Source organism: Syngnathus acus, chromosome 13 (assembly GCF_901709675.1).
Source record: "Syngnathus acus chromosome 13, fSynAcu1.2, whole genome shotgun sequence".
Lineage (NCBI taxonomy): Eukaryota > Metazoa > Chordata > Actinopteri > Syngnathiformes > Syngnathidae > Syngnathus > Syngnathus acus.
The window spans coordinates 4663391-4681827 of record NC_051098.1 but is presented as its reverse complement, the minus strand read 5'-3'; the positions used below and the strand labels follow the sequence as shown (position 1 = coordinate 4681827).

Sequence of the window (18437 nt, the reverse complement as noted above, 5' to 3'; positions counted from 1 at the left end):
CGTCATGCTACAGGAAGTACACAGCTCACAAGATGGGTCTTGTTCATTGAGAGATTGAAACAGTTTGGATGTTACTGTTGTTCAATTTTAAGTATACTAAGCATGCTGCAAGGTAAGCAATATCTATGTCGTTCTGACCAATTCAATGAAGGAACCACGTTATCGTTAGTTTATTTTTCGACCCCTGACAAATATTTCGTCATTTTGTTTCTTCGCCAGTGTTAACGTGAAAGGATATTACATTTAGATACATAACGGATTTCAAATCTAACGTGTAGCATCACAAGTGTAGATAAACGCGTCGCATATTTGCCCTGCTACACTACTACAATTGCAACGACTAGTTACATGTTAATATCAAAACGTTAACAATAAGCATAACACAATCCTCGTCTGTGTTCATGTGCGATTAAGTCTAATTTAAGCAACGAATAAGCTTAAATAGGCAATCGCTTTGCTAACTGTGGCATTCGATGTTCAAAACCGATTGATTATGGAATGCTAGTAATGCCGTGGAACTCAGAAGGATGGATGAGGGAGTGTATGTTCATGTGTTCTTCAAAAACTTTGTTTGAAAAATGGACTTGGAATTGACAAAAAAGTGACACCAGGAGATGTGAATTTATTCTCCTAGTATTTTTGACTTTTAAAATATATCTGGTTTTCTCACACAATATAAGATGGTAGAATGTTTCTTCTTTTCAGTGTGTGACCAATACCCATCTCATAGTGTCTCCCTCTTGTTTTTTAGGTCTGATGCATGATTGACAAGCATTCCTCAGTATGGCAGAGGTGCTGGGACAGAGGTGTTTATTGGGCCTTGGCGTACTGTTGGCTTGGCTTGTTCTTTTCCATCTGCTTGTTAACATCTGGCTGCTGTGCGTGTTCACCAGCCTGCTTGTGGTACTTGGGGGCTGGCTGGGCTCACAGGCCATCCTGGAATCCAACAGCGTGATTCACATGGAGAGGTTTTTCACTCTGGAACAGGTAAAAATAATCACTTAAATACTCCAAATAAGTAAGTGTGATACATTTGATTTGTTTTAAAGGTGACCTCAGCAATATATCCCATTGGCCCTCTTCTCTGATGAATCCCAATGCAAGTTAATAAAAAGCAAAACTGACAGTGAGTTTACATTACAAGCAAGGTTATACATTAAATGGACAGTGTATAGAATGTTTGATTCTGTACTGTTCATTCGTTTTAAAAACCCACAATTAAAATCAATAATATGCAAAAAAAAGTTCTATCACATCAATGTACATTTTTAAAAAATATCATTGTAGATCCAATAATTGCTAATTATATTACATGCACAGGAGGCTGACATGTTTTGCTGGCATCTCTCTGATGCCCAAAGGAGACAAATCACTCAGAAATTTGCTGGATCAATGATTACAGCATGTGTTGCAATGCACTTCATCAGTTGAGGGAATACCAGAAGACATATGTGATGACATTTTGCTTTCACTTCTGCTAAAGACATTGGTGGTAGGCTTGTGAAGTGTGCTCTCTGATGCACTGTCATGCACACGCTTTGAATTTAGGTTGTTGCATTCTGTTTGTTCACCACGAGATAGCATTAAAATATTCTGCACACTTAAATGCTGGTCAGGTAACCTCGGGTCAGTTGACAGGTCACAGGCCCCCTAAAATTCAACGACGCTTGCTTGAGTGGGCCAGTACAAATTTCATGAATAAATATGATGGAAGCAACAAGTTATTTTTGTCAATATTTAATATTCAATTCAGTTATGAAGGCATCAAACCTTCTGGAATGTGGCCAAAATATTCAGTTTGCTTTATGAGACCAATGAGACATTTTCCTCCTACATTCATTAGGGGGGGTGGGGGGGCATTTAACACAGTGTTTTTGTGATTTATACTCAGGCTTGGTTGTTTTTGTGAGATACTGTAAGGATTCTTTCAGGCCACTCTACTCAATCGTCCAAACACATTTGAATGTGAAGGAAGATTGTTGTTGGATGCGCTCAATGGCCAGAAAGACTGATGGCTTTGAAAAATTACACACCTCTTGTGCTGTGGAAGTCTTTTGCGGATCATGGCTGCCAATGACAAAAATGAAAAAAATAAATGATACTAGGGCATCTGATCTTTATTTGGGGTTAATCATAGGCAGTTTGAATGGTGCCATATTTGTGCTGACTCCCATTTAATGTGTTGATGTAATCAATTAGTTTTGAACATAGCCAGTAGCTCAGTTTAACAACATTTTTAGTGAAATGGGGTGCATCTAGTTTTTTTTTTATTTTTTTTATCTTGTGTGTGTTTTTTTAAAAATATATCACACAAACCTGTTTTGACACTTAAGGCCTTATATACTACACCTCCAATTTCTCTCACTTGTTGCTCATTTTCAGATTCTTTCCACTGAGGAGGATGAGCATCTCTTGGACCAAGAAATCCACAATTCAGTGAGGAAGATTATCAGGGACTTTGTTTCTTCTTGGTACAAGACTGTTTCCTCTGAGAGTGGCTTTGAAAATGAGGTTCAAGAGGCTATGATTTCTATGGGCATGGAGCTGAAGATCCGTGCAAAGCAATTAGACAGAAAGGTACTATCGGTATTTTGTGAGACAGTCACTATAGCTGGGTAATGGATATACTTGGCTTATATGCAAAAATGTTATACATATTGTGCAAACGTAATAAGAGTATGCATTTCTGCCATTTAATTTCACGCCTGTAACTCACCATAGTTCTGTCAAATGTAATCTAATACCCAAATACAGAATGCATTGAATTCTGTGGCAATAATATTGATGGCTATGAAACTGAAATGCACCATTTGTTTAATTTAGACTGTAAATTATTGTCTGTAGTTAACAATTATTTTGTAACTATAATTGTTAAGAAAACAACAACACCCAGGTGGCAACTAGCTGGTTGATAAATGGGATTGAAGATGTATGGCTAGATCAATAGGCCATTCACATTTATTGATCTTTTGTGTTGCTGCAGAGACTGAGCCAGAGGATCTTGGAAATGTTTGGCTGCCATCTGCAGGATTACCTTCGAGCCAAGGAGCTGGTTGCCCAGCGGCAGGGGTCTCCAACTACAAAAGTGAATAGTGAGAGGGAAAGGTTGTGGCAGGCCTATTCCAGGGTTACCACACCTCATTGTGTTATGACCAGCGAGACAGTGGAAGTCAATTACACAAGAACTCTGGTGGACTTATTGCTGCATGTTTTAGTACCCCCGCCTCACTTGGAAACAGGCACAGGACGATTTGTTGTTGGAGAACTCATCACCTGCAATGTCTTGCTCCCTCTTTTTGATAAAATGTCTGACCCCGACTGGTTGAATCTTTTCATGATAGACATATTTGGCAGTTCTAATAAATCAAGGGAGATGATTAGAGAAGAGACGCAGGATTTGTCAGTACCGCTTCCCTGTGCCGAATTAGAGCTCACTTTACCACAAGAGACTACTAACGCCCAGCAAAGCAATGCTGATGTCCCTCCTCCAAAAGCTCAAACAGAAAGGGAACATTCTGTAGACATGATCTTGCCTGAACTCTCTATGCACGATGGGACGGATTCAGAGGAGGTCTATTGTCAACAGAACAATATTGAAGATACAAGTCAGACCTTAAGAAATTCTTTGAGTGGAATCAACTCGAATTCCTTTTATCAAGAAAATGATTCCGACTTGGAATCTCCATTAGGCAACTACAAACTGAGTTCCATCGACTCCTTGGTCATGACAGAAGAGGATGCCTTGTGTGACCAACCTAAGGAATGTGGAATTGAAAGCAACAATGGTCAAGACTTGGAGGGTCTTTGTTCCAATCAATTAGATGTTTTCTGCCCAATAGTCTTGTTGAATTCAGACACATCAGAGCACTCAAATTGCTCATTGGAAAGAATGAAAAATCCCTCAGTCAGCAGGCTTCAGAACTTGGAAAGTGAAGGTAGCTTCTCTTTAGAAAGCCAAGCAAAGGAGCTTCCTCTGGGTGTTGAACCAATGAGGAACACCAATGAACCAACTGTCATAAGCCCATTGCATGGTTCGTCCCCCTTGCCTTCATTCAGTTTTGAGCCTCTAAGCAGCCCCGATGGACCGATCATTATCCAAAACCTTCGTATTACTGGCACAATCACAGCTAAGGAACACCGTGGGACTGGCTCACACCCGTACACACTTTACACCATCAAGGTAAGAACGGCATTTAAAACAGCAGCAGCAACAACAACAACACGTTGTCAGTGTTCAGATGTGATGAAATACAGTCTGTCATTCATTATGGTTTAATTGCAACAAACCTTTTTAGATGAAACATGTTGAGGAAAAAAAAAACAAGTCAAATTACCGGTAACTGCCAAATATTTACAAAGACTTATACATGATAGGAACAGATTGCCCTCCAGTGCAAATGTATTCTGCACTTACTGTATAACCTACATGGAGTTCCCAAAAGTACAAGGTGTGACAGAGACATTGCCAAAGTAATGAAGGCTGAATTCTGTCAGCCAGTCAAAAAGACACACAAGTTAAAACAAAAACAAAAAAAAACTCAAATTGCCCGTAACTGCCAAATATTTACAAAGACTGATAGGAACAGATTGCCCTCCAGTGTAGGTGTCGTCAGGACTTACTGTATAACCTACATGGAGGTCCCACAACTACAAGGTGTGACCAGAGACATTGCCAAAGTAATGAAGGCTGAATCCTGTCAGCCAGTCAAAATTTTAAAACATCAAGCCTGAAACACCTGAAGCGAAGCCAATGCACATATTTCACATCAGAAAATAATTCATGGCGTACCACATAGCAAAACAATTCAGAGAAAGTGAATAGCCGTATGTGTATGTGTCTGCGTGTGTGTATGTATATATATATATATGTATATATGTTCAATCTATCTATCTATCTATCTATCTATCTATCTATCTATCTATCTATCTATCTATCTATCTATCTATCTATCTATCTATCTATCTATCTATCTATCTATCTATCTATCTATCTATCTATCTATCTATCTATCTATCTATCTATCTATCTATCTATCTATCTATCTATCTATCTATCTATCTATCTATCTATCTATCTATCTATCTATCTATCTATCTATCTATCTCTATCTCTCTGCCCCTATCTATGTATGTTCAATCAATATATATATATATTAGAAAATAACTAAAACTAATCAGGAATACACTCTACACATTGTTAATGTGGTAAATTCTAACTGCAAACGTCTGGTTTTTAATGCAATATCTACGTACGTGTATAAAGGCTCATTTCCAGCAACCGTCCCTCCAGTGCTCCATTGTGTTTGCTAATTTGGTTAGAAGGCTAATGCATGATTAGGAAACCCTTGAAAACCCTTGTGCAATTGTGTTTTCACAGAAAACAAGACTAAATTGTCTGGGTGACCCTGAACTATACAGTATATAGATTTATGTCAAGCTGTATTTTTTATTGATGTCTTTCAGTATGAGACAGCGATGTGTTGTGATAACCCAGAGCGTATCCAGTCATTCTCAGAGGATGGAGACACATTGCACTCAAGTTTTGAAAGTCCATCTTCCATTCACCCAGTGGCCTACCATATGGTCAACAGACGATACAGTGAATTTCTTAACCTACAAGCACGCGTGGAAGAGAGAACAGAACTAAAGAAACTCATCAAAGGTAGGTTTAGAAGATTATTCGATTTTGAATTAGGCCTTCTAATCAAAATGTACAGTATGTGCCCACATGTATATTATTCCCTATTTATACTGTTTTGAAGGTGTAAAAGGTCCAAAGAAAATATTCCCGGACATGCCCTTTGGAAACATGGACAGTGACAAGATAGAGGCCAGAAAAGGAATGCTGGAAACCTTTCTAAAGGTGTGTTAGTCATTTATATTTCATTAAATCGAGCCCAATGTAATGCTTATTTGTTTTTCCTAAAAAAACAACAACAACTACATGTTTTGGATTTCCCCCAGCATCTTTGTACTATTCCCGAAATAGCCAACAGTGAACAGATGCAGGAGTTTCTGGCACTTAATACCGATGCCCGGATTGCCTTCGTCAAGAAACCTTTTATAGTTTCCCGCATTGACAAGGTTTGTTTGCATTGGCCTTAACTGAAGAGTTGCTGTGCACACTATAAAAATGCATGCAGTACACACATTAAGTTACACTCATTTAAAGATAATGTTCTGTAGTCTGGCTAGACCAGTGGTTCTTAACTGGGGGTGGGGGTGCGAGAATACTTCCTAGGGGGTGCGAGGATACCCTGGGGGAAATTTACAATTTTTCGGGGATAATGGTCGGGTAACCGAAAAAAGTGAAAAATTCTGGAAATCAAGAAGTCATTGTGTTAATTGGCATTAGGGATAATGCTAATTAAGCCTTATAGCTGTAAAGTAAACCAATTATTATTATAATAATCATTTAGGGTTAGGGTTAGGGGTGCGAGAACTGGTTGGTGAATTGAATGGGGTGCGAACAAGGAAAAAGGTTAAGAACCACTGGGAATAGACAGTCCAGTACTTCTTTGTAGGGTAGTAATGCTAATTACCGTACTTTTCGGACTATAAGCCGCACCAGCTAAAATTTGGGGATATTTCAGTTTTTTTTCTCATATGAGCCGCACCGGACTATAAGCCGCACGTGCGCACGAGTTATTTATAAAGAAAGACTGTACACAGAAAGCCTTTTTAAAGTTTTAATAACATACTTTAACATGTCTTTCTAAACGCTGCCTGTGACGCAGCAGTAGTACCGTAGCAACACGGAAGTGTGCACGCGAGTTATTTACAAAGAAAGACGGTACACAGAAAGCCTTTTTGAAGTTTTAATAACATACCTTAACATTTCTTTCCGAACACTGCCTGTGACGCGGCAGTAATACCGCAGCAACACAGAAGTAACACAGCACTAATAGGGCTGGATTAAAAAAAAAAAGATACCGGTAAAAGTCACTGAGACGCGGCGGTAATACAGCAGTAACATGGTAGCACAGCCCTAACAGGGCTGGTTAAAAAAACATACCAGTAAAAGTAAATAAAAGAGCCAGTAAAAGAGCCGTCTTCATTTTCCTCCTGTGCACTGAAACCATCAAAGTCTTCCTCCTCAGTGTCCGATTGGAATAGCGTTAGAGATCCTTCGCCACACACTTTCTCAGTCTCTCTTTCGTCGTCGCTTTTATGTATTTCTTCTAGCATTTTCCATGATGAGGGTCTGTTCATGCTAATTTTATTCATGCACGAAGCGCTAAGTTACATTAAACTAGCGAGCTACACGTATAGCGCCAGAGTAGATGTGGCTGGGAAATAAAGAAAAGGATGATGCAACACGATGTCATCAACAATGGGCCAAATCGACTGCCTTTAACTTAAAAGCTGGATAATATGGATTTCTTTTGTCCCCCATAATGACGGTTTGTATATTAAAGCTTCCTTTCAGTAATATCCGTCTTGATCTCGTTCTGTCTCTTCTTTGTGTGAATTATACGGCACTATTTGCCTGGCGGATGGACATGCGATCAACACACCACTTTTGTCCCCAGTGACCATGTCACATATCCCTCCGCCCAGCACAACAGCGGTCTACAGCCTTTTTACGAGTGTATAAAAGTGATCAAGTCATCACAAAAATAACGGAAAAAATCCATAGATAACCCAAACCGAACTATTAAGCTGCAGGGTTCAAAATTTGAGAAAAAAGTTGCAGCTTATAGTCCGAAAAGTACGGTAGTTGCCTTATTTTGCCATTGAAATAATTATCATTAGGTTGACTTGTCGTAGATGCAATATAAGGAGCTTGATGAATGCACATGCTGGAATGATTGCTTGTTTGTAATATTGTGTGTCGATGTAGATTGTGGTGAATGCAATCGTGGACACTCTGAGGACAGCGTTTCCTCGTTCAGAGCCTCAGAGCCCAACTGACGAAAATGAAGGCGACCTGGATGTGGGGAAACTTAATACTGATAAAAAGAGCAAGTATGTGATTTGAGAAAAAAATCCCAAAATAGAAAATGCCTTTAACATAACAAATGTAAATGTTGAGACGTGCATTATAAGATTTGCAACCTTCCTTCCCTGTACAGCAGTGTTTCCCAACCACTGCCGCGGCACACTGGTGTGCCGTGAGAGATATTCAGCTCTGCCATGGGAAATTGTTCAATATTAATTACGGTGCGCATTGTAAATAGGATCGCCAAACCACTGGTTAGTTAGCGTAAGGCGTGGTCAGCCGCTTGCTAATCGCGCATGCGTGGCTAATCGGAGGATCTTGAGATTTCATGTTGTGTCGGTCTGATTGTGCTGCATCGGCACATATGCATCCACTTTGTGGATGAAAGTCAAGCAATAACCCTAATGTTATTTTGCAATGACAAAATGCAGTTGCGGTTTTAATGGTAAGCGATAGTACCCCCACTTCTGAAGGAAGGTATGGCTTCCTTACCACAAGTGAGTTAGAGTATTGCTCTCAATCAGTGAAAGACAAAACCACAAACAGAAACGTGGCAGGGATTTGTCAATTGCTTGAAGCTAAATAAGTATTCAATCAGATCTACTATCCCCTCCCAAAGGTGAAGTCAAGCCCCAGATTTTCTGAACAATATGTTGTATGTTCACTCGACTAAACATGGCATTCTGATTAATATTGCGTTTGTGGAATATGAGTTAAGTAGCAGAATTCACCTGTGTTTATCCACCTCAGGGGTCAGCCGTTTTGCCACTTGCTGTTGACTGAAAATGACATCATAGTTGCCAGAGCCGTGATTGGTTGTGACCTGAGCACGGGCATATGTGATGTCATTTTCAGTCGATAGCAAGTGGCAAAGCGGCTGACCCCTGAGATGGATAAAAAAACTGATTTTAAGTGTTTAATTTATATTCTACAATTAGTTCAACTAGTTATGCTGCACAGGACATATTACAAAGAAACTTTTGGGGATGACTTCTTTAACTCTTCAGACTCTCTTTTTTTTCTGACAGTCTATTATCTCTGGTGTTGCTGTGATCTACAAGCATCATTTCTGTTATGCTCTACTGACATCATTTCACGTCTACCCATACCGCCACCTGCACTTTTTCTTTGAAGTAGTCCAGTAGTTTTTTGCTGCTACGTTTTTGTAGTTAGATAGAGATTACTTTATAGGTCATCTAGAGTTCTGCTCCAAATGAACCCAAATGAAATTACGGCGCAAACCAGCACAAACGATGCACAAACAAACAGCTTCACGCAGGTACAGTTCACTCATGAACGTGAACTTGACGACACTAATATTTACGTTGCTTTTTCAACTCATGAAACACGCAGTTTGATAGTTACATATGACTTTGAATTATTATTAATACTTACATAACACTAACAGTATACAATTTTGTGTACCTGTCAACATAAACTATTATAAGATGAAAAGGGATTTTCTTTTCCTCTTTTTAGGTCACGGCTGAAATTCTCCAGCAAAAGCATCCCATTTATGAATGGCTCTGATATAAGAGCACCTGTCCTGTTTAGCTTGGAACAAACTCATACAGTAAGCCACAAATTATTTTGACTTTTCCACAGTGGCATTTTATTGTTTTGGTAATGTTTTTTTATTTTTATTTGCTGTACACTCACAGGTGTTTAATGGGATGTCTTTGGAGGACCTGCAAAATTTTATCTGTCGAGAAGAGAATCTGTCTGCCACATCTTTGCCAAATTGCAGGGACAGTCCAATTGTTACACAATACAGACAGAACGACTGTACCATCAGGAAGCAAAGACAAGGACTTGGTAAGGGGGTGGGGCTCCCATTGCTAAACACACTGAGGCTTGGATAGGCGGGAGAAAGGATTTGACAACCCCAGTCACAGTCGCACGTGATGACAGACGCTCCATTTAATGAAAACCTATGTCACGCGAGGACCTCTTTGGACACACCTGGCAATGCCATTCCAAAGTACAGTCCATGGGACATTTATGGCCTGCCATTTGTTTGTGGCATGTGGCTGATGCTAAAAATGACATTTTACACACAACACAGCGCTATTTAAAAAAGTAAAAAATGCTTTAAAGATTTAAGTTTGCTTTCATTTTGATTTTGGCAATTTAGTTTGAAGTTTGCTTTTATTTTATTTTTTAAATTTGGTGATTCGGTTGCTGCTTAGTGCAGTGGTGGATCTAATTTAGTGGGCCACCCCAAAATTCAGAAAAATCCTAAAATATTTGCTACATTTAACAGACAGCTATGATGTTAATTTTTTTCTGAAGTAACTATAATATATATGAAAACAATACATCATTTCTTGATGTAGTTGTTTTAACTTGCTTCGATAAATTATTATTAAGGAGGTCAAAGTGATCCTCACATCCATCTATTTGTCTTCAGCACTTGGAGGAAAAGGTTTGAATATCCCTAAAATACATAATCCAGTTCCACAAAACACTATGGAACAATACTTCATCTCCAACGTTTAATCGTTGGAGATGAAGTATTGTAATTGTTACACTAGAGGGCAGTGTTATTGAAGAGATAAAGTAGAGAAACCAACGCTATGTCTGCTGCATGGTTGTAAGCCATCATGCATTGGCATGTTCAATATGAAGCAATGTTGTTATATTTGGATTAGATATCAATAATGGCAAATTATGTTTTGTATGCAGCGGGCACAGGTGCAGCTGAGATGGCATTGGCTGACGTCACTTTGAACATCCTGTGTCTGATCATGAGAGAGCAGTGGAGTTGGCTGTGCACTGAGAACATTCAAAGGACCATCAGGTTGCTGTTTGGGACCCTTATTAACAGGTGATATTAATTGAAGAAACTAATTTTGTAAGAAGCATATTTTTTTAAATCGAGAATAGTCAAACTATACTACCAACAAATAATATACTTGAGTTGCTTCAGCCAAATGAATAAAATAATAATAACCAGTTTCTTTATTTTAACATAACATAATGTACAATTTAGTGACATTAATAAATTGTGTCATCATTCACATCAGAGTTCCAATAAATCAAAAAAATCCACAGTGAGAGTGAGAGTGAGTGAGAGAAGCTAGGGGTTCAAGTGATATTTCTTTGGCTTTGGCTAATAAATTGTATTTGAAAAATGACATCAATTGAATGTGAAAGTAAATTAAAATAAATTGGATTTGAAAAATGACAATTCAATGTGAAAGTAAATGAACATTTTGAAAGTTGACTTGCCCACACTTAGATGTGTTTAGAGAATTATTTTGACTTATCTGCTACATTTATAGCAACTTCCATGCAGAAATTAAGGTTAATCACTGAAAGCAAAATGTTTAGCGTCTCAATGATTGTATATGTGGACAGAAACGTTTTTTTTTTTTTTTTTTTTTTTTTAAATGAGATTAACTCTGTGATACTAACACAGAAAATAACACTTTCAAGCAGGGATGAGCAACTTATAAACATTGGAAGATTCCGCAATATTTCACCAGTGCTTACTGGGCTGTCACATTGGACTTCCTAACCAGATGTATGACAAAAATGTAATTTTAATAAGAACAAAATATGTTTTGAACATTCCAGCTGGAATTTAGACTTGACTTTTACGTTGGATCACTCTTGGCTTTCAGTATAGATGTTTTTTCAAGTTTTTATTTTTTTCTTTCAGCAAAGAGAATTGCTGGAAACTACGTTTGAACTCAGACGGTAGATTTTGCCAGGTCGGGACCTGAAAAAACGTTTTTCCTAGTGGAGATTCCACAGAGAGGGAAGATGTTTACAAGCCAGAGAGACACAGCGGACATTATGGGTGTTGGGAGAGTTTATAGGGTTGATGAAAACTGAATTACTGGCCGCTGCAATGTTTTTCCAAAAATAAGCCAGGTTAGTGGAGGTTGCTTTGATTTTTGATATTTTTATGATCTTCCATTTTAGATTTGTTGTAAAATAAAAACTGCAATGAAACACTGTCTGTACATTACAGCACCAGTGACCTTGAACAAGTTGTCCCGTGATAAACTACCCAAACATTTGTTTCGATAGGTATGTCAAATAGCTGCCAGTAAACTAATATGCCGACAGTGCCGTCCACTTCTGGCCTTCTAGTCTAATAGTGTATGACCTGATGCTCCCTAGGGTGTCGGTACCAAAATATTGTTGCTTCATTTTGATACGGTGTCCGCTATTTTAAATAGTTCCAACGGCCAAGCATGACAGGCCTTGTGCTTTTATTTGACCTCGCCTATATTAGGCAGCAGTCTGTCAGCGCTTCAGTGACAGGTTTGTGTGGCAGGTTTTTCCTCTCATTTATCATATCGTTGGACAGCACACAGGAGCATCTTCTCCCCTACATTTAAGAATGGGTGGGATTTTTCTTCTTAGAATGCTATCAGGAAGGAACACTGGTTGCAGCTGTGGAGACAATCTGGCTTGTTGTTATGATCCTAATTTTACAATAAGGTTTTCAGAGTAACCCCTTTGGCATGGGCTGTGATTACTTAATACAGTTGCCTAAATCTGATTCCAAATCCTGGCACAAACATCAACAAACCTTAAAGTAGTTCACTGGGTTTCAACATGTTGTAGTGGTCCCCCCCCTTCCAATATTTGAGATCTAGTCAGCGATCTAGTTAATTCATAGTAAACTTATTTAGTGTTTCATTTCCAAGTTATGTAGGAAGTATATCAATTTACCCCTCTCTGGCTTTGTGTTGGAATGTGTGTTTGCTTCCTTTACAGTACAATATATTTATCCTCTCTGAAGTTCAAATGGTCCTGCAGTGCCCCCAGTCCTCTTCTGCACCTGTCTCTAAATGACTGAGTGATTCTTTATTTTTACTTCCTAAAATGGCATATTAATGCTCATATAAACACTTCAAATTGGACTGCGAGTCTTTGATGACAACTTGATATCCTAGGTGAGGATGAGTGGAGGATTCAAAGCCTGTCAGCAGTTGTCCTTTGGGAATGACCTCAATCCTTCAGTGCCCCCCCACACACACTGTTTGTGGAGGGATGTTTCTCTGGCATTGAGTTTTTGCTTGAGGTTCAATTGCTGTAAATGAATGTGACATCTTACTGTACTAAGGAGTCAATGACCATAACATTGTTTTTGAACTAAAAACCCCAAAACCCCGTTTCTGAGTATGTGGTTATTCGCCAACACGAGGTAGAAGGCCTATTTTTGTAAGGACTGTTCTATATATTAAGGCCATACAAACATGCGTTTTTTCTATAATTATAGGCAATGTCTAATTTGCTCATTATAGTAATTGGTTATGCTTACTTTTTACACGATGCAAAGGTTTATTCAATTGGGATGGTAAAAAGGTGCTTATTAATGGAGAAGAAAAAAGCAAGGTGTGATACTAATGACCTTAGACACAACACAACTGTGTCTCTTCTAATACCATGTTGACCAGATCAATTTGAAGTAACAGGTCGTTTACTGTTTAGTCAGCTGCAGACTTGGAAAAGTTGAGGAAAAGCCCAGATTCACCCAATTTACCACATCCAAAAATATTTATTACCATGTATCTGTTTTTGATTTACAGTATTAGCAGGCTTCCTAGTGTAGCCATTTGTGTTTGGGTTTGATGAGGCCTGATTTGTTACCTGTCAAATGACTAACGGTCTTCCAGACGGGATTTTAACAGCAGTAGTTCCAAGAGTCTATGATTTTGGACAGTGTTTCAACTGGCACTTCTTACTAAGAGAACCTTTTTTTTTCACCATACGCTAACTCAACATGCTTGTCAGTAAAATGGTAAGTTAAAGATGATTCCCTGGAAATCTGGTCTTTATTATTTGATGAGTTGGTTTTTGCAGTTCAGATGCCGTTTTTTTTTAGGTTTTGTCTCGTTCATTGGTTATATTGGGTCATTAATCTCAGTCCTAATGGCAGCAGGAATTCACTCCCTGGCAATTTTTGTCTGACCAGTAAGCTATACGTAACAAATGTGCAATTGATGACAAGATGCGACGAGAGAATTGGATAAAAAGATGGTTGTTACATAAGATGTGTGATCCATCAGCTTTGTTAGACTGAGGAGGTGTGACATCTCCGTACATGTTGTTCCTCGGCCATACCTAGACACTCTCCTCAATGTGGAAGCACGCTGTCTTTGTGGTTTGTGTCAGGTCAGAGTTAAAGCAATAATCACGAAAGGCATGCTGAGATGAGATTGCCAATTTTAGTCACATTGTACTGTCAGTTGTTTGAATCATACTATATAAATCCCAGATTATTTTAGACATAAACACATACGTAGTAGATTCCGTCAAGGTTTGTTTGAGTTATTGCTCATTATGTTTATAGCATTCTGGAGTCATTTCTTTATGCTGCAACTGATTATAAATATTCAGTGTACAAATTCAATTAGCTTGCTAGTATGTACTGCTGATGTTAGAATAAAGCAAAAATAATTATTTAAAGGCCAATTTATATGCTAGTAAGTGAATTCTTGTTAAGGTTATGAAATACACACAACGCTGTTGTCACAACATGTCACAACAAGTGAATACGACACCTAATTATCGTTAATCGAGTTACATGAAAAGCAAGTAGGACGTAACCAGACACCCCTTGGATGCTTGCAAAACGATCTTGATGAGGGATAAATACTGTGTTGTAAATAAAGACGGGAGCGTTATGAAGTCATGCAGCAGCTCATAGGCCCCCCTCTACTCTCTGGTGTCTGTTTTCGCTACGCACCTGAGTCGGGGCCCTGAGATGTGCCTTCGAAGTTATGGTTCATCTTCTGTCTCCAGAGACATACTTGTGCAATGACATTATGTGTTGGCTTATTTTAGCTCAAACAGAACTGCGTTTTACTTGTCTGTGTTTACCATAAATGGCAGAAGAAATCAAAGGAACAGTTGTTTGTCAGCTCGGCATATCTGTATACTGTAGAGTAGACCATTGGTGTCAAACTCCAGGCCCGGGGGCCAGATACGGCCCGCCACATCATGTTATGTGGCCCGCAAAGACAAATTTTGCATAGACTTTGTATCATTACTAACATTCCAAATTGTCTTCACTTAAAAAAAAAACCAGAGATATTGCTTGCAATTTTATTACTGTTTGTCTTTTTAAAATATTTGAACAGTTTTTACTAGTCTCTGATTTCAAAACTCGTTATTCATCAGTTTGTTTTGTAGCCTACACCATATATAGAAGACGTTGACAATCATAACGGCCCTCCGAGGGAAACTACGATTACGATGCGGCCCGTGACAAAAAATGAGTTTGACACCTCTGCGGACCTCCTTGCCTGAATTGTTGTCCAAACATCTGCCGTGATGGTGTTATGGAGTGTGGAGTTTGGGCAACATGTTTGTGGCTTAAGTGTGTTCCTTCTGTGCTGTGTATTTGTAACTGAGTGGTAAGACAGTTGCTATACCTAAAAATCTCATTTTTATGCAGTTTTGCAGGTCGATTGACAAGCTGTGGTATTTTTCTGTCCATTTTCTCGGCTTACAAATATTTATTTGACAGTTGAGCTGGAAAACCACTCTGGTGGGTTTTGCAGTAGCAATAACGCAGTAGAGACGACGACTCCACCAGACCGCAACATCTGATATAGCATTACTTGGCATTCGTTTGCTTTAATTGGCTGAAAACTGTGCGTGGATTTTCTTGGGCCAATGGGAAATGAATCCCCACAGTGATTGCAATAAGACTCAAGTGGGGATGATAGCACAAATTTAATTTGATGAATGTTATTGTAGTAATGGCAGAGATCTAGTAGCAGCTAGATATTTATAGTGTATATAGTCCATCCATCCATTATCTGTACCGCTTGTCCCCACGGGGGTCGCCGGTGTGCTGGAGCCTATCCCAGCAGTCATCGGGCAGTAGGCGGGGGACACCCTGAACTGGTTGCCAGCCAATCGCAGGGCACACAGAGACGAACAACCATTCACACTCGCACTCACACTCACACCTAGGGACAATTTGGAGTGCTCAATCGGCCTACCAAGCATGTTTTTGGGATGTGGGAGGAAACCGGAGTGCCCGGAGAAAACCCACGCGGGCCCGGGGAGAACATGCAAACTCCACACAGGGAGGGCCGGAGGTGGAATCGAACCCGCACCCTCCTAACTGTGAGGCGGACGTGCTACCCAGTGCGCCACCGAGCCACCCCCAGTGTATATAGTATTAATGTGATATGCCCTGAACCAAGACAGTGTTAATATAAATTTGTGTGTACCGTATGTGATGTTCTGGGCCACAACTTAGATGCCATGTTTATGATTTGAACTTCATGTGAATCAAGGCGCCATGACAGTCCCAATCAAACTGCATGTGTCCACATTCAAACCACAAATGAAATGGAAGGGGCATTTATGACTCAAGCTTTTCACCATGGCCTGATTAAAGGTGGCAATGGTGAACCAGACTGCCTGATTGAGCTGTATGCTTCGCTGGGAGCAGACATCACAGCGAGGTGAAAACCACTTCAGTAGGTGTTAAAGAGGAAGTTAACCCCAAAATGTTCTTTGTAATAATATGTTCCGTGCAGCACAACTAGCCAAAACACAATGTTCTGGTTAATGTTTTGTTTGTCAAATATGAATTTAACAGGCAAAATCAACCTATTTTTAATATCTCGGGAGACAGCCATTTTAACACTTGATATTGACTGGAAATTACATCAGAGTCGCCGGGTCTCAGGTCACAACCAATCACATCTCACTAGTTTTCTGAAGCTGACTCCCTGGTTGTAACCCATGACCTGGCGAAACTGTGATGTAATTTTCAGTCGACAGGAAGTGGCAAAATCTGTCACCGCTGAGATGGAAAAAACGGGTGAATTTTGCTACTTGACTCGTATTCCCAAAACGAAATGTTAATCACAATGCAGTGTTTCGACTAGTGGAGGAACATACAACATATTATAATAAAGACATTTTGGGGGTTTACTTCCCCCTTGAAACTGTTAGTCTTTCAACTGCATTGGCTGGTACGTTCAGTGGACTTTTTATTAGGTACACTTGAACAATCAAATACTTGTACAAGAAGTAGTACCGGTATATCACTAAATTGATGCAATTTACTTTTGAACCACAACAGAATAGCTCATTTGTCAAGCCAAACTGATTAATAATAGGTTATTAAATGTGTTATTTTGATAAAGATATTGTTCGGTCATATTTTATTTTAAATACAAGCCTAATTTTGTGGACAATGAGTCTATAAGTGATTACGCATACACCCTTTAAAATAGCTGTCAAAGTGGAACATTTAGGATGTATAGAAAGCTTGCAGTGCCTTGACTGACTTACAGCTGGCCAATTAACTTACACTTGGGCTTATTGACCGATATGACATTTTGTTTCCACCTTTAAGTAGAGTTGTTTTTACTCAGTACCTGGTGCTACATCTTTTTATTTTTGCCAAGAAAATTAGTGCAGTGTCAGGAGATTCTTTGCAGCTGTATCGCTTTGTTTCGTAGTGAATGCGTGTTTAATATTTTCCTCTCTACTGCATTAAGTATTGTGTCAGATTTAGGGTCTTTTTAGCAATTTAAGTCAATAGAAGTCGACATCAACAGGGTCAATTTTTCATTTTTCCACATAATTATTCTCCAAGCCTTTAAATCTGGAAAGTCAATAAATCTGAGCAAATTACAGCACATCTCACTGTTCTGAAGTGACTGGACGCCTTGCAGGTATGGAATGTTATTCCCATTGGCAAGTGTTTTTGGAGGAGAATTTTGTAACGTGACAGTGTTTTAAGAATGTATTCCAACAATCGTCTCTTTCCTCCATCCATCCATCCATCTTCTTCCGCTTATCCGGGGTCGGTTCGCGGGGGCAGAAGCTTCAGGAGGGACTCCCAGACTTCCCTCTCCCCAGCCACTTCATCCAGCTCAGCCCGGGGGATCCCAAGGCGTTCCCAGGCCAGCTGAGAGACAGTCTCTCCAGCGCGTCCTGGGTCGTCCCCGGGGTCAACTCCCGGTGGGACATGCCCGGAACACCTCCCCAGGGAGGCGTCCAGGAGGCATCCTGATGAGATGCCCGAGCCACCTCATCTGGCTCCTCTCAACGTGGAGGAGTAGCGACTCTACTCCGAGTCTCTCCCGGATGACCGAGCTTCTCACCCTATCTCTAAGGGAGAGCCCGGACACCCTGCGGAGAAAACTCATTTCGGGCGCTTGTATCTGGGATCTCGTTCTTTCGGTCACGACCCATAGCTCGTGACCATAGGTGACAATTTAGCTTGGTTGGGGTCAAGACATTGCATTGAACAATTTTGACCAATGGTAGATCGGAAAGTCACCAGGACCACCCCAACGAGAAGCACTTACTGCTTTGAGAACACAAGTGAGTGCTTCGGTTTGAGTAATCTTGCTGACACATTCGCCTGCTCACCTGGAAATGTCTAAAGGCACATCCATATAGTGCCACTGTGGACACAAACCATGGCGATCATGTCTGTCTGACTGCCCCAACAAGTAGCACTTTACTATTTTCAAATTCAAGCACGTGTTCGAGT

The 18437-nt window shown here is 39.8% G+C and overlaps 1 protein-coding gene across 3 annotated transcripts in view; it reads left to right on the top strand.

Moving 5' to 3' along the window:
• The window catches only part of LOC119132179 (sorting nexin-19-like), a 57668-nt gene continuing 39231 nt past the window's right edge, over positions 1–18437 (top strand). The window contains exons 1-12 of one of the 3 annotated variants that reach the window (XM_037267205.1): positions 1–112; positions 752–987; positions 2383–2577; positions 2984–4180; positions 5464–5662; positions 5763–5863; positions 5965–6084; positions 7844–7968; positions 9422–9515; positions 9604–9757; positions 10628–10769; positions 11607–13941. In XM_037267205.1, coding sequence (XP_037123100.1) covers positions 784–987; positions 2383–2577; positions 2984–4180; positions 5464–5662; positions 5763–5863; positions 5965–6084; positions 7844–7968; positions 9422–9515; positions 9604–9757; positions 10628–10769; positions 11607–11670 — 2595 coding nt within the window. In that variant the 5' untranslated portion in view covers positions 1–112; positions 752–783 and the 3' untranslated portion in view covers positions 11671–13941. Of the gene's footprint in view, positions 113–751; positions 988–2382; positions 2578–2983; positions 4181–5463; positions 5663–5762; positions 5864–5964; positions 6085–7843; positions 7969–9421; positions 9516–9603; positions 9758–10627; positions 10770–11606; positions 13942–18437 lie in introns of those variants that run through there. The other 2 variants (XM_037267204.1, XM_037267202.1) reach the window with 2 other exon arrangements.